The sequence below is a fragment of the Protopterus annectens genome, chromosome 4.part0 (assembly GCF_019279795.1).
Source record: "Protopterus annectens isolate FY-2018-M chromosome 4.part0, PAN1.0, whole genome shotgun sequence".
NCBI lineage: Eukaryota > Metazoa > Chordata > Ceratodontiformes > Protopteridae > Protopterus > Protopterus annectens.
In genome coordinates, this window is record NC_056733.1 from 1,623,556,123 (window position 1) to 1,623,583,758 (window position 27,636).

Here is a 27,636-nt window from a genome sequence, read left to right on the forward strand (position 1 = left end):
TTAAAGAATTCTCTCATCTTAGTAATAGTTTCCCCAAAGGAAAGCTCTTCCATAGGGGAAACTCCCCCATTAGACTCCTCCTCTGGAGAGGCATATTCCAGAGAAGAAGGAATCCGGGTGGAGTATGCCAAAGAATCTTCATCTGTAGAAGAATCCTCACAATCTGATACTCAGCAACATGCACAGAAGGAGATGCCTGAGCCCAGATGCCAACATTGGAGATGAGGAGAAGACAGGCAAGGGAATAGTAGAAGCAGAAGCTGCAGGCCTCAAAGCCATCAAGGCTTTAATGAGACCCTGCAAAAAGGCATCCCAGTTCAATGGTGGGGTGGAAGGGATGGTGGAATGTTTTGTCTTCTTCTTCTTAACAGATTTGTCTTGATGAGGAGAATGCCCGGACGAAGGCCTTACATCCCAGACTTCTTTAGACAGAGGGGCAGGAGCAGTTCCCGAGCCCTCCAGAATAACACGTTGTCTGAACTGGACATCTGCATGGCCTCAGATGTGCTAAGATCTAACCCATTGATGGCTTCCGCTGAGGTACCCACAGAAGAAGTGGACTCTACCTTCGAATGCACCGTTGGGTTATCACTAACCTCAAGAGGCATGTCAGAGGGAGTAGTATCAGCCAAAGAGGATTCCGGCCTAACTTTGCTAACATTCCTCTTCAAAGATGGCTCAGCCAAAGGACTCCTGGAACCCTCCATTGCATCCCTAGCCAGACGTTTAAGTCTCTAATTTTCTAGGTAAAGATTTAAAGCCAACAGATGACTACGCAACATCTTAGGCACAACGGCCTGACAGATCGAATAGGAATGATGGTCATGAGTAGGCTCTAAACAGAACAAGCAAAGCTTGTGACTATCCTTATGTGGAATTTGCCTTTGCCACCTACACTTGCCCTTCCTGGATGACATTAACAACAACAGGAGGCAGTAGCAAGAAAATAAATCCCCTAAGGAGTACTTATCCGAAGGTGGAAGGTGAACCAATGAGATATAAGAGTAGACCGAACGTAAGAGTCAACCTTTCCAAATGGTGGCAAAAAAGTTCTGAGGGTAGTACATGTGGACGTCCCTTTTACGGCTGATATTCTCATTGACTTTGTGTGACGTCCCATATACTGGCAGTGGCAATAACCTTTTATATACAGGCCGGACATCAGGTGGACTGGTGGAATACAACCCATACGTAAAGAATAGCCTGACACGGAATAGAAGGATATAAGCTATATTCTATGGAGAAGGTACATCAAAGTCTTAGCAAAATTAGAATTATAACAGAACATTATGCTTGTGCTAAAATGTAACCATGAACAAGAAAATTCAAGAACATGACCGCATTAGTATCACATAGTAAGTGATAACACATCATTCTCATATAGTGTTACTCTCAGTAAGGTTAATACAAAAGTTGGCATACTTTCTAATAAAAAAAAATGTAACATCAGTTCTCAGGGTAGTGCAGGATTATTAAAGAATATCAGATAGTAAAGGCATTCTATCCTATGTACATTGGAAAATGACTTGATTTTTTCATGCTACCATCAAACAATAATAGCAAATGAAACACAAGTACATTTGATTTTTAAGGGTATATTTGAAGGTTACTTGTTTATAAAGTGTCCATTTAAATGCTATATATTTTATTTTTAATGTCTCTGTATAACAAAAAAAAATTAAGTGTCTAAATAAACCATTGAGACTTACCATTTAGTCATTGTGATGTGTGTTTTCACAGTTACTTCTTTTCCATTCTCTGCTGCCCATCGTATTATGAGAATATAATTTGTTGGCCCTCAGAACTATTCATACCCCATAATTTCAAGAACATTTTATTCTGCCAAAAAGAAGTAAATGGATATTAGTGGCAGCAGATATTTTTATGCATCAACATACTGACAAGTCTGGTTTTACATTAAAGAAAAGAGCAGCTGAGGAAACTACAGCAGTCTGCATTAATGTGACTTACTGTGACCTGTGGCTTAGAGGCATTTCTGACCAACATATACAATGGTAAAAAGAGCCAGTGCTGCAAGCTTTATGCAAATTAGGACAAAATGAAAAACAAGCATATTCTACAAATACTTTATAGATCTGTGCATTTCAACACCAGAGTGAGAAACTACAACTTTATCATTAGTTGGAACAAATCAAAGATTACTTTACATTTTCAATAACAAACAATGATCCATACATCTGTATAACTTGCATCTATATTTGAATCATCTGTCTTCCTGTTTTCCTTTATACTTTGCATGGTGTGGGCTGTAATTATTTTATGGCAGCAGAGCTAATGTTAATCACGTAGATGTTTGAAAGACATTATGGGCACTTTGTCTTCCCTGAATCATTCAGTATTGAAGATACAGCAATCTAACACTCCTGCAGGCCTGCACTGCTGAAATAAAAGGTCAAGCTGTACAATCACAGCACCCGGGTAATGCAGAAGCACAAGTGATGCGCATTATCCGACTATCTGTAAGACTGAGGAACAGTCCTTTCAAGTGCACAAGTGCCTGGTTAAAACATGTATGATGCAGCAGAATGGTGTGTCATGCACTACAAACTAACTCGGTAAAACTTCAAAGCAGTTAGATGAAAAGGACAGAGATGGATGTGGAAACTGTCCTAAGGCAGCACTGCTTATAACATACTAATCAGGAAACGCTGGTGTAACATGACTTTGTACTCTTGTTAATTACAGGGCAATTGTGCTAAAACACAAAGTAGGTCATCATCCTTATAGAAGTCATGTTTGAGTCTTTGCAGGCTAATGTACACAAAGTTAATATACACAGAGGCTATCAAACTGGTCTCTACTACTGGGCTAATAATATTCACAACAGTTACCAGTAAGCCAGAAGTACTAGGTTAATAATGTACAGAGTGGCTATCAGTAAGGTACTGTTAATAGACTAATAAAGTATAGAGTAGCTATCATTAAGTCCTTAGTAAAAGGTCAGTAATGTACAGTTACAGGTAAGTACTAAGCTAGCTGTACCCTGTGGGCTATTTTAAGCCTTGCCAACTTCCTTTCCAAAGGTAAGAATCAAACATTCTATCTTGTGTCTGTGGTAAATACCTTAACCGTTACACCAATCCTTCAACCCCTAGTACTAGTGACTTACTAATAGCCAATGTGTGGATTACTTGCAAGTTACTAATCCACACATCTGCTATGGGTAAAGCCCTAGTACTAGACTACTAGTGTACAGAGTGACTATCAATAAGTCACTAGTAATAGGCTATTAATGTAAAGAGTGGCTATCACCAAGTTCCTAGTAGTACTAAGCTAACACTTTGTCTATCAATAAGTCACTAGCCCTAGGCTAATAATGAACACAGCAGCTGTCAGTAATTTACTAGTACTAGGCAAACATTGTACACAATGAGTACCAGCAAGTCAGAAATACTACAGTAATAATATGCACAACAGATATTAGTAAGTCACCAATTCTTTGCTAATAATATACATAGTTACTATTAATAAGTTTCTAGTATTATGCTAATAATGTACAGAGTGGCTATCAGTATGTCACTAATACTAGGCTAATAATGTACAAAGTATCTATCAATAAGTCACTTGTAATAGGCTAAAAATATACAAAGTGGCTATCAGTAATTCATTAGTACTAGGCTAATAATGTACAGCGATACTCTCAGTAAGTCACTAGTGGTACTAAGCTAATAATGTACACAGCGGCTATAAGTAAGTCACTAGTTCTAGGCTAATAGTGTTCACAGTGGCTATTAGTAAGTCACATATACACTACTGTAACAATATACACAGCAGGCATCAGTAAGTCATTAATTCTGTGCTAATACTATACAGAGCAACTAAAAATAATAGTAATAGATTTTAATTTCTTCTTTTTTTTGTGAATAACTGAAGGAGGTCTAGCCAACACAATACCTTGTTTCGCTGTGTTTTCTCTGTGCAGCACGTCATGGATGCCACAGATATAGATCAGTAAAAAGGCACTTGGTACATACCTAGTGCTTCTCACAAGTGAACTGTCCTTGTTTGTAAAAACTTCCTTCCTTCCTTGTGGCTTGTTAATGTAGCTCTCCACAGCCAGACTGCTACTTCAAATGTGATGAGATGCATTAGTATCAGTAATGTTGGGAAGGTTTATGATATTTCACCTAGTCAGTCAAATATCAGAGCTTCTTTCCATGGTTGAGGACAAGAAGCTGCACTGCTCCAGAGCATAATATTTGTGACAGAATTCAGATAAGATTAAAGAAGCATCCCATTTTTGATTTGATGCTGGAAAATCCTCAAAAGGAGCTTGTTTAAAGTCTGTTATCAGGCAAGTGTTGGTTCACTGGTAGGTCACTGCATATTGCTCTAGTTTAATTAACACAGAAGTGAATGACCCTTGGAATTAACTAGCGAGGAGGACATAGGAAAGTGGTCACGCATGCTGTCAACTTTGCTTGTACACACACATAGCAATTTATTTATTTACTAATTCATTCTTTTGCATTTATTTATTTGGCCATTCTTTCATAACTGGATAAACAGACTGGTCTTTTACCCAACTATGTTGTGGGCCATAAGTGTGCAGTACAGTAAATACAAATTAACAGTATATTAACAAGCACAGAGAAAACATGGACTTACAATCAAGTAAATGCAGATTACAAAGCAGGCACTTTCCCTATATCTCATCAGATTAATTCAATGAAGCTTAAAACTAGATGAAATAACCAGGCCAAAGGTTCAACTCCCACAAGTTTTCTTTTCAGGGATCTACCCCCCCGTATCTGCCATATTGGCAACATTGTCCTTTTACTGTATTGCTATCACACAACCACAGAGAGAGTCCACAAACAATGAAATGCTGGCAGTTTGTAAATGCTAGCAGAACTACACTGGTAGAATAGGTAATCAGAGAGTTTTAGGAGATTGAATTCAACAGGTTTAACTTTCATTCACTTTATACATGGACAAATGCAGGATAATGCAGTATGATATTCAATACAGAGCTGAAGGAATGTACCAGACTTTGATAACATTTGCAGGTATTTTAACATGCAAAATTAGCAAATGGTTACATCTTTTCTTAGGGATTTACTACAGAGTTTGCCTATATACTTAGAGGTTCTGATGATAGGAGTTTGACAATGCTTTGAGTATCACATATTTCCAGAGATTTTACATCAACCTTTATTTTTTGCAGTTACTTGACACAGAAAATCCATAACCTGCAAAACCGCCTGGATGTAAAGTGTCTAGAAAAACAGAGACCAACATATGCAAGTAGCGTTAATTAGTGCTAGACCTTATGCACTGGTTTGGAACATTAGCAAGTATTTAGTGCTTGTAGGCATTCTCTTAGATTCAGGTGGAAGCTGGAGAACTTATCCAAACTTTAGGATCTAGGTGATTTCAGCTGGATGGAGATATTTTTCAAAAGGCTTTCTGAACTGTAGTGAGTCTAAAAGAGGGCCTCACTATTGTGACAGTACCCTGAGCATGTGAGCTGACGGCGACAGGCATACTCTTCACTTTACGGTTACTTGCTAACAGGAGTAATTGTAGTTAAGGAGTTTAAATATTTGTGAGACTAAATGTAGGATAATTCTTGGAATAAATTGAAGTCAATTAGTTTTGCAAATTAACACGTACTGGTGTTGCCTCTAGTTAACTAGCGGAATGAACTGATAGTTATTTGTAGCCATCTACATTAGGTAGGCATTCCAGCTATAATACAGAGCCAGCACTAGTAAGGCACTGTATGCCAATAGATTTTTCTGGTTTCACTTTTATGCTAGCCAGAATACAGCATATCTTTACTTATGAAACCTAGAAATAGAATGTTTGAAACTTCCTAAACAACAGTCTTATAAATTCTTGGTGTCCAGTGGTGATTTTGTAAGAGGCAAAAGTACTTACTTTCAAAAAACTGTTTGTTTTTTCAGTACACACCTTCTTCTTCTTCTGTTCAAGTTTAGTGTTTTTATCTAAAGGACAGGTTCTAGTCCAGACATAGTCCAAGATGCCTTGGATATTAATTAAACCTACACAGTCATCTTTTAAGAAGCCTCAGGTGTTATTATTGTGATTTATTTGGGTAAACAATGAGCTTATTCCCTACAAACCATTCTTCCATAAAGTTTATTTTTTTATATCTCAATCTGTAAGGCTGCTGCTGCCGACCCAGCATTTAAACGTGGGATGTCATTACAGTAGAAGAACATTTTTAGAGTAGAAGATCAGTAGATAGGCCATTAACAAAGAGCAAGAAAACAACAGGTCCCAGAATATCAGTGCTAAGGAAGCCTTGGTCACATTTGGTATAGCTGTAGAAGACACTGAACATCATGTCTATCAGATAGGCGCTGCACCCTATGCTAAACATGTCACTTTACAGCATTTCATTCATCATACTTACTAAAACAAAAACAGAGAAAGAGATTGGGATTATTTGGAAACATCTTAGCCAGAAGCATACAATTTGTAGCTTGTAAAGGGCACTCGCTGTATGTAGTGAATAAAACTCTGTGTTAGGTATTACAATCAATGAGTTGCAATATCAGACATCTATTGGCCTGTCAAATCATCTCTTGCATTACTATAATGTCCACAGTAGCAAATGACTGTGTGTGGAGTCCGTCTTGGACTCCATTGATCTCTGTTGCCAGCTGCATAAGGTAATTAGGTCAAGCATGACTTGTTTGCTGGGGATTCTGTTCTTGATGTTTGCCGAAGGTTTAGCCATTTTTTTGTAATGCAGGACCTTTGTAACCAGCAAGTCATTTAGATAAGAGTAATTCCTGCGCATTTGTATCTGCTATAATTATCAGTGTCATTTTACTGTGATCAGTATGACCTGTGAGTTGAGAATCTTTTACAGTGGTAGAAGCAGTTATGAAGGATTAGCGTAATTGTCTCCTTGTTAAAGTACTTGGTATGTAAGACATGGTGCACCTCCTAGTCTTTGCCTGCTGCTTATGGCTTCTGTGGCATTTCACTTGTAGTCTGTTTCCTTTCTACCACAATGGTAGCAAAGCACTCCTTATTCACTTTCATAATATAAAAACAAAAACACAGTGCAGTCTGTCCTGAAAAAGGGTATCAGAGCTTTCCTCTCATAATGCTGAGTCCAGAAAGATGGTGGAAACCTGCAGTCAAGTAGATCTTACTATTATTTGGGAGAAATTAAGGGAACAAAGTCTGAGGTGTATCCTGATACATTCTTCAGTGCTATCTGTGCTGTAAGTGTACACAAGCGTGAGTGCTCAGCCAATGGGAAGTGATAACACAGTCTACCACTGAGTTATGTCTGAGGTGGATGCACAGTGCTATTTAACACACTGCCACAAAGAAGGTGGGTAAATGATGTCTATGGCAGAGATGTGATCACCTGACACAGGTTGATCAAGCTGCACTTGTCTGAGCCTGGCTTCATAACTGACTCAATTGGAGGCATTTATATGAATTTGTAGATATTCACAGAACAGTTCAAATGTACACAACTAATGTTATAGCTATAAGAGTTATAGCTATAAGAGTCACTTTACCCTGATCCCAAGACAAAAGTAACTAACCATGAAGTAGAAATAACAAAGTATGTTTGCTTGTGTGTGGGGGGAGTGCATGAAAGTCTAACAGACTACCATTTTTTCATTTCCATTCAATTGAAATGTTTACATCAACACCCCTTTTTTGTCATTCATTGCTCAAATTACTACAATTTAAATGAATTACTTTTGGACACTCATAAAATATAAAGGGAATACAATAGGTATACGCCTTGGCACAAATATACAGTACGTGTAGTAACATCTGACTTACAAACAGGAAACAAATGCTGGTGATGTGAAAATATATGGCTAGAGTCAGTGGAATGTCTTCAAGATTTGTTTTGGGGGCCTCCTTTTTTCTATATTTTTATGTTAGCTATCATTCTGGGATTAGATTTCATGATTAACCTTTTTTTCATCATCTGTCAGTCTGAGTACATTGCATGTTTGGTCCCCCAATTAACCAGTCTGTCTTACTCCCATCCAAGTAAGTATGGTCTTGCTTTTTTATAGGCACTGCATTTTAGACAGCCAGATCTTACTTTCAAGGCAATCAGAGCCAGGAATAAGTTACCATTTGACCTTTGGCATGGCTGTAGAATATGTTTTTGCATGTAGTAATATTAGCACTCTTAATGAGTGCATGCAACACTGGTTTTCATGCATACAGGACATGCAGGACATGCATGGTATCAGCTGCACAGCAACACTAATTGCTGAAATGACCAACTTCTTTGGCACCCCTTAACTGTAGGGCTCTGCACCTCTAGCATCAGCAAACAGTCACATTCAGTGTGGGTTTCCTCTGACAACCCAGACCTTCCCCAGAAGGAAAACCAGAGTTAACCATTCTCTCTTACTCATAATTGTCTCATACCTGGGTTGTTGGGATTGAAGTCAGGGTTTTAATCCCTTGTGCCATGCAGCTTTGCCTCATTAGCCATTTTTTGTAATACCTTTATTAAATTATCACTTAAGACATAGGCACTCGTACATTAATAGAAAAGAAAACAAAATAAATTGTTTTCTCATTTGCATACATTTTGGACATTTTCTTTCTTTACAACTCTTATTTAGTCCAACATTAAATAAATTGTTCAATTCTTACCTTCCTTTGAAACTCACTCTTCCTACACAAATTTTATTTATTTCTATGTAATTTGCTCCTTTGCCTTTTTAAAGATCCTATTTCCATTTCTTTTATCTCTTTTAGAATATTCAGCATTTCAAATACATTTGGTTTAGATTTTGACTTCCATTTTCAAATAATTACTCTTTGGCAGCTAACATAATTAAACTTAATAAAGCCCTACTATGTCTAGGCAGTTCAGGTCATGTGTCCCTGATGTTCTAAAGAATTACTTCCTCAATTAAAGCTATTTGCTCCCCCAATTTCCTGACAGAGTATTATGTTGGGAATTTTTAAAATATGTCAGCTCATTACACTCCCCAAAAACATTCCCCGTTACCTCTTTCTTCCTATCACACCTCCAAAATTTTCTACCTACCAGAGGCAAATTTCTTCTAAGTCTGCTTGGGGTATAAACATACCTATGCAACAAACACTGCCAAGCAAAAATCCTGAACCTTCTGGCCTTTGTTGCATACTTGGGTGCCATAAATATGTCCTCCCATTGTTCCTTCCATCATTCCCTTGTAAATTGCTTCTCCAGCTTCCCCTCCCAATCTTTTCTAACCTCCGCTGATTGATTCTTATAGTTATCATGAAATACTTTATACGCCCTATTAATTATCTTCCTTTTTCACAGCAGCTTCTGTTCTAGATTCAACTAACAACTCTACCAGAGTAGGTTTTCCCTTAGGACTCCCCTACCCCTTTATTTTTGCCTATAGTCTGATACCAATTCCTGGTAGGGAGTCAGTCAATAACCTACAGTCCAAACTTCTTCTGGTTTCATCCCACTCTATTGCCTTTCCTCCTCTAGTTATATACTCCCTAAACTTTAGTTCCTTTGTCAGCTTTCTTCAATAAATCCCAGCCCCCTTTTGCCTATTCTCTGTGCCCTCATTGCAGACATCCCAATTTGCACAATTTGCTTTCTCCATTCCTGTGAGAGCTTAGTTCTTATAATACTTTCTGCAACTTTATGAAGGTAACATTCTGTATGGTTGTTGTTACTCTCTTCTAGCAGACACTTATTTTCTGCTCTCTCTCTTTTCCCCTCAAGTAACATTAGGCTTCCAATTTGATTGTCAGTGACTTAGGTATAAAGTCTTCAGATGTAATGATTTCTTTATTTGCCTCAACATTAGCAAGTGGTTTTAACTTAAGATAAGTACACATGGTATCTAGTTTTACATAGTATTTTATAAAACTACAGCCCTGATTTTATTTTCAACTTCTCTATCAAAAGAGACATGATTCCTGTAGCCTCTTAAAGGGTGTTTTGATACACAAATTACAAAATGAAAGTAAACAAGGAATATGCTCCAACAAGGTGTTGGCACATTACTTTTTGCAAAAACGGAACAATATTTGACTTTGTCCATCTTATGTGTTCTGAAAAGCTAGACCCGCTTCATAGATTTCCTAGACTGATTCAGAAATTGACAAAAAAGTGTCAAGGGCTGTGCAGTGTAAATAAGGACAAGCACCTGTCAGTTATGGCAGACTTAATTAGTCTAAAACCAGTGTAATACAATTAATGGCAAGTACTAAAAGGTACAAAAAGCACTGTAGGGAATTTTTGTCTACTTCCATAATGTTATTGATTTATTGATTTATTAAGATTAACTTTCACAGATTAGGAAGGCTCTGTTCATCACCTCTACCCATTCCGGTCAAAGACAAACTAGAATAGAAGCCACATATGTACATTTTTATGCCACACTACATTGTTTTGAATACAACAAATGTTCTACATCCCAATGAATTTAGACACTAAACAATGACTACAATGACACAACAGCTATGCCATCCAGACAAGCTGCCTTTCTGTGATTCCTGTTGCTTCAGCATCCATTTCTAGGTGATACAGTGAAGTTTATAACACATAAATACATCAGTGCATCAAATCTTGGGACAAACTAATTATTATGATTTTCAGAGGGAGGATACTTTGTTCTTCTCTTCTCGAGTTTGTCCGGAGATGCCTTTTATAAATGCTACTTCTTCAACTTGGACTTGTGGATACCACATTAACAATAAACAGCTGTTATAACTGTGCTTGCTACTACCAACATAATGCTTCTAACTTTTGTAATGGCTGGTGACCTCTGTAGTCAGGATCTGGTATTCTCAAAGGCAGTTTATGCAGAATCATAAATGCATTCATCTTAAGAATGTTACCAGGAACTACCTGAATTCAAATATGTGAACTGCAGTACATCCTGGGGGTGCACAGTTACTGTGCTATTTCTTGAATGGTGTATGGGAGCACCTGGTGCACTAATGCATACATGGAACTCCTCTGCAGGTGCAGGTAGCTTTGTGTTTCCTATCAGCAGTACAGGGCGCTATCATGTCAAGCAGGAATGCACTTCATAACTTGCTGTACCAAGCAGCTATACCTACTTTGTAAGGCATGATGCATACTCCTCCACTGCTTGAATGGCTTGAATGGCTGTGATTCACAAATCAGTCACAGACATGGACAGGGGCAGTCAGTGCTGATTTAGATCTGCTTATAACATAGACCATATCTCTAGACCCTTAAGGGAACAAGGGTTGAACTTGGCTAGGCTTGTAAGGTCCCTAGGGCCATTGGTCTAGTAACAACCTATGAACCTATGAACATTGCACATGCCTATATGGCATGTGGGTATCTGACATTTTGTATGTTCTCATTGTATGGCCATACCAGTATCATGAAAAGGGTCTATATCATATATTCGAAATTCCAAAATGTCAAACACCATATGTTCGAACTTGGAATTTCGAATATTGAAAACATCGAATGCTCAGAATAGTGAATTTTTTCCCAGGGAAAAAATTTGTTGTTCCTAGAAACATACACACAACACAAGCACACCAAAATAAACAAACCACACAGACATACAGTTAACAAAACCCAACCCCACACTAAACCACACATACATTACTAACTATCCACTTACCTTAACCCGCACCCTAACCCTAAGGTCCATAACTATCGCACACATACCCCACGAATTCTATACACAAACAAACTAATTAATACACACACATACAGTTAACAAAACCCAACCCTACACTGCACCATACATACATTACTAACTATCCACTTACTTTAACCTGCACCCTAACCCTAAGGTCTGTAACTCTCGCACCACAGTGGAGGAAATAGCGAAGCCATGGAACGGCCCACTGAAATCTTGCCCTAGGTAAGATTTCGATGTTCCGGGGCTTCGCTATTTTCAACATTCGATATTTTGGGTTCGATGTTTTCCCGTTCTGTGTTTTACCTCTTCGGAATTTTGATATAGACCCCATGAAAAGCTAGACCCACTTCATGGACTTCCTAGAATGATTCAGAAGCTAACAAAAAAGTGTCAAGGACTGTACAGTGTAAATAAGGACAAGCACCTGTCAGTTATGGCAGATTTAATTAGTCTAAAACCCGTGTAATACAAATAATGGCAAGTACCAAAAGACAAAAACAGCCATGAGGCGTCATACATTACTTTTTCATCTGAGGTGTTGTACAGTCTATATGCTGACGACTTGAAATTGGGTAAACAAGTGTTACAGATAAGGCATGTCTGTAAAATAATTTGATTAAATTGACCATTTGGGCACAGGAGAATAATATGTTGATAAATACATCAAAAATTAAGCATATGAGATTTGGGAGTCATAAACTGAAAGGTGAATATTTAATACAGCACACAGTGACTGAAGCTGTAGACTCATTTAAGGACCTGGGTATATGGGTTAATTTCAGCTATGAGTTTTTCTAATCATATCAACTAATTGGCTAATGATAGTTATTGAACTATAGGTTGTATAAAAAGATTTATAAAGTCTAGGAAATCAAACATAATGAAGTCATTGTTTGTTAGTTACATTAGACCCAAACTTGAGTATGGAATAACAGTATGGAAACCCTATAGGAAAACAAGCATGAATAAACTGGAAAGAGTACAGTGGAAATATACTAAGGGCATCCATGGATGTAAAGTTATTATGAAAGACTAACATATCTGAACTTGTACAGTGTCTATTACAGATATTTAAGAGGAGATCTTATTCAGGTATATAGGGCATTTAGGGACAACTACCTCTGGGAATGTTTGGGGTCATCAAAAAGTACTAGAGAATCATCAGATAACCTATGTAGAAGATTCTATAGGAATGAGAAGTGTATCAATTGGTTCTCTGACAGAGTAGCTGATGCTTGGAACAGACTACCAAATTACATTAAAGCAAGTACTAGTTTAGATATTTTTTAAGAACAGCCTCGACATTTACTATGGGAACAAGTGTTTTGGTACATTGGCAAGCTAGAAGGGCATTAATATCCATGCTTGAAACATTTGTATGTATGTATGTATGTATGTATGTATATGTATGTATACCTCTCAACTGTCCAGATTTTCGTAGAATCTCCAGCTTTTTGCTTCATATTTTTGGTCTGTTCCTCATACAATTTGTGGTTTTCTGGCAAATCATTGTGGAATGAATTCATTAAATAATGAAAGACATTGAGTTTCAGACTTCATGTCCTTCAGAAAATGCATGGTAACACAAACCATTTTATTCTAGCAATTTTCTAAGTTTATAAGAGCAGCATTCTTCATTTTTTGGGGCTTTGTCTCCCCACTATTTTTACCTTTGCTCAGACTTTTTGAGCAAAGAGCTTGACAGGTACAGAGGAGGCAAACGAGGTAGAGAATGTTAGCAGGTTAGCATGCATTGTACAGGAGGACTCTGCTGCTGCTAGGGATTTCCTGCCATCTAACAGAGAAGTAGGAGTGTTTTCTGATGTGCCTGCTGTGCAGCACACTAGCTGGGTAATTGTCACAGTTATGACGCTTACAGCTGGTGCAGTCCCGCAGCTTATGCTATGTCACCCTGTCTGTGCAACATGTTGACGCATCTCCGAACGGCAAACAGTCAGCATGTGGTCTCATTAGCATAGTGGTAGGAGGTCAGGGCACTATGGAGCTGGACCACAAAAGGGTTCTTGCAAGATTCTGCTGTATGGTATTAATAGGTGTTTATGAATCACAACAGACTCTGTACTCCCTTCTGTGGTGCACAATGTCCCGTACATCAACATGCAGGGATTATGAATGAATCTGGTACAGTGTCATCTGTATGTTTATTTATTAATATGAGAACAGTTTGACAGTGGTTCCTGAAAGCAGTATTTAATTATGTAGTGAGGGATTTCTTCAGTTCCTAGTTCTGCTCCCATGTGTAAAATAAATGCTATCCAGTTAGCTTGTGACCTGTAATGCTGCACCTGTACAACAGTTCAAGCTGTCTCTTGTAACATAATGCATTTAATATGAAGCTTTTCTTCCTGAGCCTCTGCTGAAAATTGGCATGTCTCAGATGGGGAGTTCAGTCAACAAAACACAGAGTATCAGAAATCTGACAATGTGTTACAGTGTAACATTGGCCTGAAGAAATTCTTTCATAAATATATCAAATGATTTGTTTTATGTGACTGCATAAGTTGGGCCCTGGTGATAGTTAGTACTGTGTTGCTTACATTGTCTTACTACTACCTTAATGCACTTTTGTGTCTGAGTAATACCATTTGGGTAACATGTTTGCTACATCTGAAACCCAGCAAATATAGCTGACATACAGCTTTACTGTCTGTGTAGCATCAAAGTCCATTTGCAGATGTATCACTTTGTTTTATGATAACTCGTTCTATACAGCTCTCTCTCTCTCTCTCTCTCTATATATATATATGCCAACTCCGAACTCGCACTACAGTGGGATAAAGGCAGGTTACCTTATAGGTCAGTTACCAGTAAGTAACTACTTTTCACATTTCCTTTATGTTGCCCAACTATCATCATTCAATGAAAATTGTTATGATGATATGGCCATTCGATTAAAGGAAGTTTTGACAATTAGTATTTGATAAACAGCCATTCAATGAGCACGCTGTTCGACGATTAACCATAGACCCCCCACATCTACACAACTGGCCTCCCTAATACAGCACACAGAAAACTCCACACTTATTGACATATCTGACAACATGACAACCCTCCAAAAAATTACTCAGAAAGCTTTAACAGTGACTGAAACATGGCTTTGTAACTCACAACTAATACATAACCATACATACTTAACCATAACAAAAAAAACACGCTACTGCTTTTTTCCCCCGAATTTCTCCCTCAAAGAAAAACAAAAAATGTATTGGTCTCTTAATAATACAATCATTGAAGTCTCTTCTCATAACAAATTATTAGGGATGTCAATGGATGACAATCTAAAATTCGACCTGCATACTGTATAAAAAATTGTGTAAGAAAAACTCATCAAAAACGTTCTCACTAACACAGCTAAAGCTATGCTTGCCACTACTTATCGTCTCCCCACACCTTTTTATCATGCTCCCATCATTAATAACCTTCAGACATTGCAAAAATCAAAACGTGAACCATGCTATAACAAGGTGACTAAATTTGCAGCAAATGCCCATTTTAGAACCCACCACTGTCTAGTACTAAAAAGCTTAAATTGGTTAGAACTACCCCATCAAGTGACATATACACAGCTTCTTACCAGCTATAAAATTATTCAGAATCCATCTGCTTGTCCAGCACTAAATAACATTCTACACAACTATGTTCCCAGTCAATCGTTACAACCCAGTGACCAAAAACTGCTGTCTGTCCGCAAACCTATCAATCTGCTGGCCATTGTCTGTACTTGTACCATGTTGCTAAGGCCTAGAACGCTTTACCTGTATCAACTGGGTCAATATGCTCCATACCATCCTTTAAATCCATTCTGAAAGACTTCCTTGCCAAAAGTTGCATCTATTCTTGCTCAACAGTAGGATAAACTATATCCCTGAATGTGAACAAATACCTGTTCATACCTTACATCTCCTTACTCTCCCTGAATGTGAACAAATACCTGTTCATACCTTACATCTCCTTACTCTCCCTTCTGCACTCCCTTCCTTACTTCTATCAATTTCTCTCCCTGGCTTTCTCTAAATATACAATATTATATAAGTCTGCTTTTCTCTCACTTCATATTACAACTCCTGTTTGTGTTATGCTAATTTACCTTTAATTTCTCTCGAAACTGGCTAAAATTTCTCTAACTTTTAAATCAGTATCATATAATTTGTATCTAGGAAATGCACAAGTGGAAGATATGGGCTAGTTTTCTAGACCCCTTACTTTTTTGGAAAAAGTAAGGGGTCTAGAAAACTTGCCCATATCTTCCACTAAAAAAGAGATTACGCTTTTGGGCTCAGTTCTTCGTTTTTTGTGCATTTCCTGGTTTGTCGAGCTTTTTGTGGTTTATAATTTGTATCTACTCAAACCCAATGTTTTCATATTATATCTAATTTAGTATAATTATTTAAACTGCAGTTGCTTTTTTGTATTATTTTTAAAGAGTATAAAATTTATGTTCTAAAATGTTTTGTATTTTTGGAGATTTTCTTCCGTGACCTCTGCTGAAAATGGGCTCATACCCAGTCAGAGTTTCACAATAATCAGATGTCAATGAATACATAAATTTATGCTGTCTGAAAAATGTTATCCCTAACATCATTGCTGTGACATGGCTATACATACTAAAGCTGCATGACAGATATAGCTGTGAAACACAGTAAAATAATTGCTTTCGATATCATACTGTTTGTATTATGCTTGTTTTGAAATCTCTTAGTAACACAGTGAAATGACTGAGTACATTTTCTATTTCAACTATTTGATTATTACCTTATGTGATGGAAAATCATTGTTAGTATTCTTTTCTGGATGAAACAAAGTCAAATGTTTGACAGCAACAGTTAGACCTTTACAATGAATGTCAACAATTCTCCAGAAAAAAACAATACAACATAAGTGCAGCAAAATGATAAATATTTGCCAAGAACAAACCAACTTAGTGGGGTAGAAGAATGGAGGGAGTGTATCCTAGACAGCGAGTGTTTGATTAGCAGTCTGGGCTCTAGAAATGTCAGCAGGATCTGGAGAAAGTGGTGAAAGGAAGCTCACTAGTCCTAGGGTTAATCGGCAATCTGGCTCCCTGTGCCACAGCTCACGGGTCTATATTACAACCACAAAAGCCCTAAACAGTGAATACGGAATCATCGACACATATTACCCGAACCGCGAATACACCGAACACCCTAAACCGTGAAATTCAAAATCTCGAACTGTCATAGTTGTCCAACCCCACCGTGCGCTACATACTACCTACCCAAACAAAATAAATAAATCGCACACATGCACTAACCAAAACCCTACTTCTAACCCTGCACTAAACCTTACATAGATTACTTTCTGTGCACTTACCTTAACCCGTACCCTAACTCTAAGGTCCATAACTATCGCACACTTACCTTACGAAGCTATACCCAAACAAAATAAATAACCCACACACATACACTTAACAAAACCCTACTTTTAACCCTACACTAAACCTTTCATAAATTACTATTTATCCACTTACCTTAACCCGCACTCTAACCCTAAGGTCCGTAACTATCGCACACTATTACTATTTATACACTTACCTTAACTCGCACCCTAACCCTAAGGTCTGTAACTATCGCACACTTACCTTACGGAGCTATAACGCAGAAGGGCCAACCATGACGATTTGACATTTCGGATTTCGCGCTTCAGGATGATCTGTGTTTTCGCATTTTGATGTATACATGTCAACATTTCTGTATTCGGGTAAGTAGACCTTTGTGATTTTAATAAGGAACCACAGCTCACCAGTCCTTGGGTTAATAGGCAATCTGGCTCCCTGTGCCACAGCTCACTAGTCCTAGGGTTAATCGGCAATCTGGCTCCCTGTGCCACAGCTCACGGGTCTATATTACAACCACGAAAGCCCTAAACAGTGAATACGGAATCATCGACACATATTACCCGAACCGCGAATACACCGAACACCCTAAACCGCGAAATTCAAAATCTCGAACTGTCATAGTTGTCCAACCCCACCGTGCGCTACATACTACCTACCCAAACAAAACAAATAAATCGCACACATACACTAACCAAAACCCTACTTCTAACCCTACACTAAACCTTACATAGATTACTTTCTGTGCACTTACCTTAACCTGTACCCTAACTCTAAGGTCCATAACTATCGCACACTTACCTTACGAAGCTATACCCAAACAAAATAAATAACCCACACACATACACTTAACAAAACCCTACTTCTAACCCTACACTAAACCTTTCATAAATTACTATTTATCCACTTACCTTAACCCGCACTCTAACCCTAAGGTCCGTAACTATCGCACACTATTACTATCTATACACTTACCTTAACTCGCACCCTAACCCTAAGGTCCGTAACTATCATACACTTACCTTACGGAGCTATAACGCAGAAGGGCCAACCATGACGATTCGACATTTCAGATTTCGCGCTTCAGGATGATCTGTGTTTTCGCATTTTGATGTATACATGTCGACATTTCCGTATTCGGGTAAGTAGACCTTTGTGATTTTAATAAGGAACCACAGCTCACCAGTCCTTGGGTTAATAGGCAATCTGGCTCCCTGTGCCACCGCTCACTAGTCCTAGGGTTAATAGGCAATCTGGCTCCTTGTGCCACAGCTGCATGGTGCAGACCTTACATGGTGATCAGCAACAGATGTCAAAGAAAAGATAACCAGGCTGACCAAACAATGATTCAGGCCAGATTAGTGAGTGGGTGTGTGGAAACAGGTAGTCATCACAGGGCCAGGCAATGCACACCCGTTGCTTTATCAGGCAATATCTGTCACTGTCAATGAGGAGGGAGCTAGTGATATAATACTTCACCAACCTGGATCGTGGCCTTCTACCAGCTGGGTATTGCCCCATTCCAGCAGTAAACCTTAGGACAAAGTAACAGGAAACCTGACTTGTCAGTGGATGAGGCTGATGGTAAACAGAAAAGGAAAACACAGAGATAAAAACAAGGGCAACTGCTGATTGAATTCTTCAAGAAAGATGCAAACATTTTTACCATGTGCCAAGGTGATTTATTTCTAATGAGACAGAAGGAATTTTGCACTGGACAGCATGGGGACTAGGATGCCAGGGTGTCATCCTCCTGCAAATACATTGTGTGAGTTTCTTATTATATGTGTAGTTCGACACTGAGTTTGGGTCTTGACAGTTTAGCTATTTACTGGATCTTAGCAAAAACAGACCGGTGGAATGATTATGGAATACAGACCCATACAAACAAATGCATTGTCAGTTTTCCTACTACAGTAATATGTTTTATAGCCATTTATTACTTCATTCCTCACCTCCATTTGTTAATTCGGAATAACTTTTCATTCACTCTAATTCATTTTGCTCAGCACTGATAATGTCAAAAAATGTTCAGATTTTTTTTCAAGATGTATATACTATGTAAAGTTTTTTCCCATTTAACAGTATTAAAATGGCACATTAAAGTTTTTGACCTAAAAAACTCACTAGACCAGGCTTGTTCAACCTGCAACAAATTGACAATCTGACCCCCCAAAGCCTGACTGTGACTAGTCAAGTTACCATCAAGCTGGTAGAATATCTTCCATGTTTTTGTCTTGTTCCTTGGAACTGAGACATGTTATCCTACATTTCCTAGGTTTGAGATGAAAATGGCATAATGTATTCTAACATAACATGTTATTCTAACATTCTGGCTTGATGGACTACTAGTGCATGTAGTCAGATGAAACTCAACAGTTGTTTTAGGTTATAGCATGGGGGCTTGTACAACAAAAAGAACACTTTAATAAGCTGCAGTGGATATCTTACAGAGTTTTTTTTTGCTAATTCCTAGCATGCACCCAGATTTTATATGTGGGCAGTACACACACTAAAGCAGAAGTATTCCATTTGTGTCTTTTTCAAGGTTTACTTAAGCAATCTTGATAGTGAAAAGGTTGCAGAAGAAAGCAGAAGTGAAGTACATTACTGTGGCCATTCACAAGAAGTGGTGCTCTGTCTGAGGGACACTCTGGGATGAAAACAAATGGCAGTTTCCAGTGCTCATTATGTGGCAGCAACTGTTATACATTACTGAGACCACTGATCAGTGTTAATTGATTGCTGATTTTGATGAGATTTGTCAGGGGGCAGTGCCTGTGCCTATGAACAACAGCAAGAAATGAAATATATTGCTCTGATTATTATTTCCTTTACTTTTTTCACAATCTAACCTCTTAGGTATGCCCAGAGGTTTGTAGAAAAGAATGAGGAGACAGTTACATATCACAGCTGAATTATGACTGATATGACTTGGTGCTCTGTATGTGTTGGAAGGCAACAAGTTTGTTGTATTAATGAGACATGAGAACTGTACAGAATATGGTTACATTTGTTTGGGAATAGCAGACTTTGTGTGAAACCAAAGTACAGTTACATGACCATTGTTAAATAACCACTGATAATTGATTTGGGGGGCTCAATGTACTTCTCTGAAAATAAAAAGCTGAAGTTCATTATTATGACCTTTACATGTGTGATTTCTTCACAATAAAAAGTGGTTTTTTTTCATCTAAAGCTGGCAGAGTTTAATGGGGATAGTAAAAGTGTATGAAAACAGCTTAGGTTTATGATGATTGTATTTTTGAAAACACATTGAAGGCAGAACTTGAGACGCAACTCTTGTTTTGGCTTTTGGTTTGTTCACCTTTTTGTTATAAGTTTACATCCTCCATAAGTCAAAACAAGTCAGTTCACAAACATATGTACTTTTTATTACAGGGGCAAATACATAATTCATAAAATCATAAATGTATTTTTTTTTCTAACATAAGAACTAAAACCAGTACTTCTTTGTTCCTGAAAGTGATACCTTTGTATAAAGGTTTTACAGAATAATATATTTATTTTATGTTTGTTTACCAGGATTATCTGACTAGGAGGTATCTCATTTTCAGTGGAGGCCCCGGGGGTAAGCCCCACTAGTTACAGTGAATACAGTGAATAAGAAATTGCAAGCATAAGATGAGACAACCAGAAAAAACTACAGAGAATACATGCATACATGTAAAAGGGGAAGCATTAATAGGATTTTGTCAACATTCAGAAATCAATGTGCATATAATGTACTACCTTTGAGTCTAAAATAAAGCTGGTTATCCAGACTTGCTGTTCATAAAGCTTTACTAAAATGTGTTGAACTGTTTCAGAAATTTGCTGCTGTCATTTTTTTTGTCTTCAGCTCCCTGAAAATCACATCAGGAATACAATGCAAAAAGGTAAGACAAGCCTGGACGAGGTCACCTGTCTGCCAAAATTAGTGCTCACTATTTAGATGTGTTTAAAGTTATTTTGTTATTTTCTACAACTCTTTTTACATACTCTGAAAAGCAATGTTACAAATTCTGCTGAAACTGGAATACTGAAATTCAATGCCACTAGTTTGTAAACATTAATCCCACTAGTTTGTAAGAACTAATCCCACTAGTTTGTAAAATCAAGGCTTCCAATGTAATAATGCTCCAATGGGCATAAAGAAAAGCTGGTTCAGAAGAAAGAGTTGTTGAAACCCTCCATCCTCTGTCAGAAAATGTAATGACAAAAGGAAGATAACCTAGTGATATAAATTAAAGGAAGAAAAAGTAATTAGCATTTTGGGAAAGCAATTTAAAATTAAAAAGCCTAACCAAAAACTATTTAAGTGACAAACTAAAAATATATTGTGCTTAAGGTCCAGATCTGGAATGTTTTGCATGTTCTGAAACAGATACATCACTGCATAATGGGATGATTATTGGACAGCAGCACACTGCATTATGTTGGAAACAGGAAGACAGGCACTACTGAAAATCTACAAGATCACAGCCTGGAGACACTGTGTGTTGACATTTTCAGAAATTCCTTTGCAGTAGAATAAATTGTTGTTCATGTATGATGCTCTATCATGGGAAACAAAAATATGGGTTAGATAAACAAGGTTAATGACCTGTTAACAGCACAACAACAGTCTGTATTTGCTGGCAACTCACCTATTCAAATAACTTCAATAATGTTTCTTAGTTATTTCTTTTCCCTGGGAAACAAGACTAACTTCTAATATTTTATGTAACATTACAAAGCCACCTGCAGTTCTATGTTACTTCCTTTATTAGTTAAATATCATGAGCAGACACCTACACACACACACACACACACACACACACACACACACACACACACACACACACACACACACACACACACACACACACACACGCACACACACACACACACACACACACACACACACACACACACACACACACACACACACACACACACACACACACACACACACACACACACACACACACACACACACACACACACACACACACACACACACACACACACACACACATGCGCACACACGCACACACACACACACACACACACACACACACACACACACACACACACACACAGCTGGGTCTTGTTTTCCTGACTTCTTTTGTATTAATTGGTATGAGTTTCTTTCAAAGTATATAGTGGGTTATTTCTTAACAATTAGACACATTCATCAGACTGATGCTGACATGAATGTACACAATGCTAGAGAAATGCAAAGTTAGTGGTCTATCTTTGTAAGCACAGCCTATGGGATAGCTTTCAACTCCTAACTCCAGAATTAGGTACAAATGACCCAAATCAGGAGCACTTTTTAAAATATCAGTACCGCTAACCTGCAAAGTGAAGGCAATAAGACAATCATTTTATGTCTCTTTTCTCCCCAAATTACACATTTTTTAGGAGGGATTAGAACTGACAGAACAAAATTTTGAGCTAAAGTCAGGGACATCCCTGAAAATTAGGAACATCTGAGAGGTTCTGGCTCTTCATCCCTGCATTACTTTAGACCATCTGCTGCTAATCTATTTGTATACCATCTCATGTACCATTTAACACATTGTTTTAGTGCACTTAAATGTTGACAGGACATGTTCTTTTTGCTCTTCCTAGTATGTCACCTTTTATGTTTGCGCTGGGTTTGAAAATAGAAAAAGCTCCTAGGCCAGTGCTATGACATAGAGGGATAACACCATGACTACAGCTCGGGTGGCCCAGATTCAATTTGTAGCTGGGGTGTTTGAGGTGCTGGCAGGGAGAGATGGGTGTGTTCATTCCAGGGGAGAGGGCATTTGTCAAAGACACTCCCTGAGAGGAAGCATGGTTCACAGAGGGGAGTAGCCCCCCCCCCAGACATATGCTGACAAAAGCAAGGTGAGGGGACGGGAAAAATTTAGAAGAAAACTTGTTGAAAATTGCACGCCTTTAAAAAAAAGAAAAACAACAACAAAAAAAATATTTAGCTTACAGATAAAAATTTACTTCCACACATACAAAATTACAGCTGTTAAAAAGAGTTACTGTCAAAAGGTTGATCAGCTTATAAGATCTGTTTACTTTTATACAGTAAGGTCCTTAAAGATTTACTGAAATATTAAAAAAAGTCCTTACCTGTTTTATAGGTCAAAAACATGTCAGTTAAGAGGTAAACTTGTAAAGTTCCATTTTAATGCTTTTGTACACTGCTGTGGTAACCCCAGATACTATTCATAATTAAGTCTAAAGACAAAGAATGCCTATTATAATTAGATGACATGATTCAGAAAATTATGAATGACTCCTTCAGAAACATTCTGAATTCTCTGCCAAATTGTCACAGGAATGCTTTCTAGTTTAGATATTGGGGTCAGTACTAAATAGGACAGTAGTATGAAATGATTCTGCACTGTAAATCAGGATTATATACTTGTAGGCTTATAGACAGCTAAAACGTACAGCAACTGTCAAAGTATTGCAAATCACTAGATGAAATTTTAGCAATAAAACTTTACTTTGCAGGAGGAAAAATTATCTACTGTTTCACATTTTCAATGAAAATCGTGCAACACATCTACAAAAGCTGAATAAAACATCTTCCACAAAAGCTGTAGAAACATTTTCAGAAACTGATTGCTCTGTATTCCTTATCTGCTTAGTTAATGTCAAGAAAATGGTGCCAGAATTCCCAAAGCTATTAAGGACACCAAGTACAAACACATAACTTGTCTGGTCTGTAAACTGTTTAAAGCTTTTCTTCTATAATTTCATAAGTGGAAACAAAACTGCTGAAAACAGGTCAAGTCTTGCTATTCTAGAAAGGTATGTGGGTATTTCAGACACTCCAAGAAAAAAGAAAAAATCTTGGATGTTTTCAGAGGTCAGATAACTACTAATGCATGCAGTTTAGCAGAAAGCCACGAAGTTCAGTATCTTGCATGAATAAAACATTCTCCTAAGCAGATGAACAACAGCATGCTAACACACACAGGTAAAAGCATAATCCCTTACCTGTTCCAGAAACTGATTCTATGTGAGTTTTTATTCATCATAATGGGATCACTTGAAGTTTTCATTCATGCTATCAGTGCAAATAATTTGCTTTTGTTTTTAGAATCTCATCAGATAAGGTGCCATAAAGAAAGGTCTTAAGTCACAAAAGCACTTTCATACCAGCATATCAAATATCAAAACTCAAGATACTGAATCCTCAAAGCATAAATGGGGTACATATGCTGGCTATTTCTCCAGCTAGGGTTCACTGGGTCACGACTGATACCATCCCAGTCATTTGAGTTACATTTCTTCCCATTTCCACCTTTGTGTTTATTCGACACAATACCTGAAATGGCTATAACAATTTGAATCAACTGTGCAACTCACCCACGCTTCAGAAATTGTTTGATAACCAGTTTTGTCTTTTGATGTCTCAACAGAATGATTACACAGAGAAAATACAGTTGTGTACACGTACCATAAATGTAGATGTTCAAGTGTATTCCCTGCTGCAGTCCTGACTTGTGGGATTTCCTGCCATGAAAGCCCTTGGCCAGCCCGACTACCAAAGAAAGTTCCTTCCTCCTCACAAGACTGGCGGATGTACTAACTGATGTCAGTGTACTTGGGTATAAAGGGAGTCTTTCTACGTTATGAAATCATTTTTTTCTTCTCCCTAACCAGGAAGGAATCCCAAGTGAGCAGCAGGGAACTGTGGAAGTGAACCCCTGCAAGAAGAGAGGTCAAGAGGAGTACCCTTGGCTGAAAAAGAGGTTATAAGTAGACTACCTAGTAGGCTAAGGGGGAAGATGCGAGGCAAAGAAGATTGCAGCAGTGAATACAATCAAACACCTACATTTATTGTAAGTGTGCACAACTGTACTATGTTCTTCATGTTTCAATGTGGCATTTGTGACTTGTGGGATGATTCCCAATGCTAAAATGGGGTGGAAGGAGATTAGGGACAGGAGACGATGCCCTGCAGGATGTCAGTGGCGAATCCTGCTTTGGACTTGGAAAAAGCTGCTAAGTGGCAGTGTTTGGTGAAGGTATGCACAGATGACCATGTGGCAGCTTCCAGGCTGTCCTTAGTAGGGACATTTTTCAGGAAGGTAGCAGAGGGTGCAGTAGCCCTAGTGCAGTGTGATCTAATAGCCTCAGGTGATCTTTTACCATGATGACTATAACAAAATGAAATACAGTGAGAGATCCATTTTGAGATATTCTGTTTAGAAACTGGCATTTCCTTAGACCCAGGGGTAAAGGCCACAAACAACTGGTCAGATTTTCTCAAGTCTCTTGTTATGTCAAGATAGTGGCAGAGTTGCCTATGCACATCCAAGGAATGAAGTATTATTTCCCCTTTGTTTTGGGGATGGGGAAAGAATGTGAGCAGGTGAATGGCTTGATTTAGAGATGTGTCAGTGACCACCTTGGGCATGAAGGAAAGGTTTGTTCTGAGGGAAACCCTGTCTGGGTGGAAGATTATGAATGGCTCCACTGCCATGAGAGTCTGCAGTTCAGAGACCCTCCTGGCTGAGGTGATAGCCAGCAGAGCAGTTTTCTAGGTTAGAAACTTCAGTGGAGCAAATGGTGCAGGTTTAAAAGGAGGCAATATCAATTTTTCCAAAACAAAGTTAAGGTCTCAAGGAGGGATAGGTTGCCTTCTGGGTGGTCTGATGTGAATGATTCCTCTAAAAAATTGTCTTAACAGGAGATATGAAAAGGCAAGAGGAAGAGCAGGTATGTGGGCTAAAATGGCAGATGCATGAATTGTAATGGAGGAGCAGGAAAGGCCTTTATCAACCAGACTAGCTGGTAATCTTGGACAGTAGTAATCTGGATTGAATCAGGATTGTGGTGCTGCTGCTGGCATCAGATGGAAAATCTTTTCCACTTACCTAGATATGATTTCCAACTGCTAGGCCTTCTGGATTCTTTGAGAATGTTCTTGACCTGTTTCCTTAGGTTAAGCTTGGTCCTGGATGCTGTGCAATTATCCAAGCTGAAAGGCTGAGCATCTGCAGGTTGGGGTGATCATTCTTCCTTAGTCCTGAGAGACAGTTGACTCTTTGAGGTAGCAGTCATGGACTCTGGTTGGTTAATTCAAGAAGCAGAGGATACCAGTGCTGCCTGGCCAGTCTAGGTCTATCAGTATTGCCCTTGGGCCCTCTTCTCTTATCTTTAGAAGGGGAAGGCATCTGTTCACCAAGCTAACTGTTTGATCCTGGAACAGAATCTTTTCCGGTGAGCATTTTCCTTGGTGGTCTATCTGTGGGACTTCCCACCTCTGGCCAAAGCTGAGAAAAATTTCCTGATACAGGTGCTATTCATAGTGGTCCATCAACTTTCTGCTGAGGTGATCTGCTCAAGTATTTTTAACCCCTGGAATGTATTGTGCCAGGAGGTGCAACGCCAGAGAGTGAGCACTTTCCCAGACTTGCATCGTTAGGCAGCATAGAGGATAGCAGTGGGTGCCCCACTGCCTGTTTATGTACCACGTTACAGTGATGTTGTCTGTTTTGACCAACAGAAGCCCTTGTTCCCATTCTTCATTGAAAACTATCAGGCCTTTTTGCACTGCCATAGCTCTTTCCAGTTTATGTGCCTGTCCTTGAACTCAGCCTCCCACTTCCCTTGGGACTGGAAGTGCTGAAAGTGAGTGCCCCAGGCTGCTTCTGAGGCATCTGTGGTGAGAGTTTGACCCTGGGGAGTGAATTTGAATGGAAGGTCCTGATGTTGGGCACAAGCCTGTATATACCACGCAAACTCTTCTTTGAGACAAGGAACCAACTGTATCTTGGTCTCTGGGGACTGAGAATGCTGTACTATGCATTTCTGAGGTACCACTGAAGTTTTGGGTCTATATTAAATCAGCGAATGCTTTAAAAAAAAGGCTGATTTATCGACCCTCTTTAAGTGAATGCTGAAAATCCTGAACACTCGGAACAGCGATTTTTCTTTTCCCAGGGAAAAAAATCACTGGGCTGTTTTTGGGACTTTGCCATTTCCTCCATGTGTCCTCAGGAAGATTATCCTGTTGGTTGGAACAGTGGTGGATTTTTGCAGATTTACCTTGAAGTCATAGAAGGACAGGATGTCTTGGGTTAACTTCAGATCCTTGTGAAGCTTTGTTAGATTTGTGGCCAATATAATCTTGTACCTCCCACTGAAAATGTTCCCTCATAGCATGGAGAGTCTATCCAAAGGTAATACCCCCTGGGGGGAGGCAGAGGACAGATTCTCCTCTGAAACTGAATCCTCAAAAGATGTGAGGGAGGGTCCTTCTTCAGAACCAGACCCCTCTAGGTCTGAATCCTCATCAGATTCAATAGCGTCTTGAAAGACTTCAGAAGTAGGGTCCCTTTTCCTTTTACCTGGGGGGGGGGGGCAACACCAGGTGCTTGTCTAGACCTAATTATGGAGATTGGGTCTTCTGTTAGCCTAACTAAGTTCTGTTGGTATCCTTGATTAAGGGAGCTGGTAGGTCTAGGCAAAGGCCTTACAGCAGTACTTCTCTATAGGATCTGCTTTGGCCTTGGGTCTATGGACATCTGACATTCTGACACCTGTCTCTCTGGAAAAAAGATGAACCTGTGTAGGCCGAAGCTGAAAGGAAGCATCACCAGGAAGAGAGCGCTCTTCAGA

At 38.7% G+C, this 27,636-nt stretch overlaps 1 protein-coding gene across 1 annotated transcript in view; it reads right to left on the reverse strand.

Annotated features, from left to right (window-relative positions):
- The window catches only part of FAT2 (FAT atypical cadherin 2), a 1,015,713-nt gene that overhangs the window by 904,678 nt on the left and 83,399 nt on the right, over positions 1-27,636 (reverse strand). The window contains exon 2 of the mRNA XM_044069413.1: positions 1,710-1,839. Coding sequence (XP_043925348.1) covers positions 1,710-1,712 — 3 coding nt within the window. The 5' untranslated portion in view covers positions 1,713-1,839. The remainder of the gene's footprint in view (positions 1-1,709; positions 1,840-27,636) is intronic.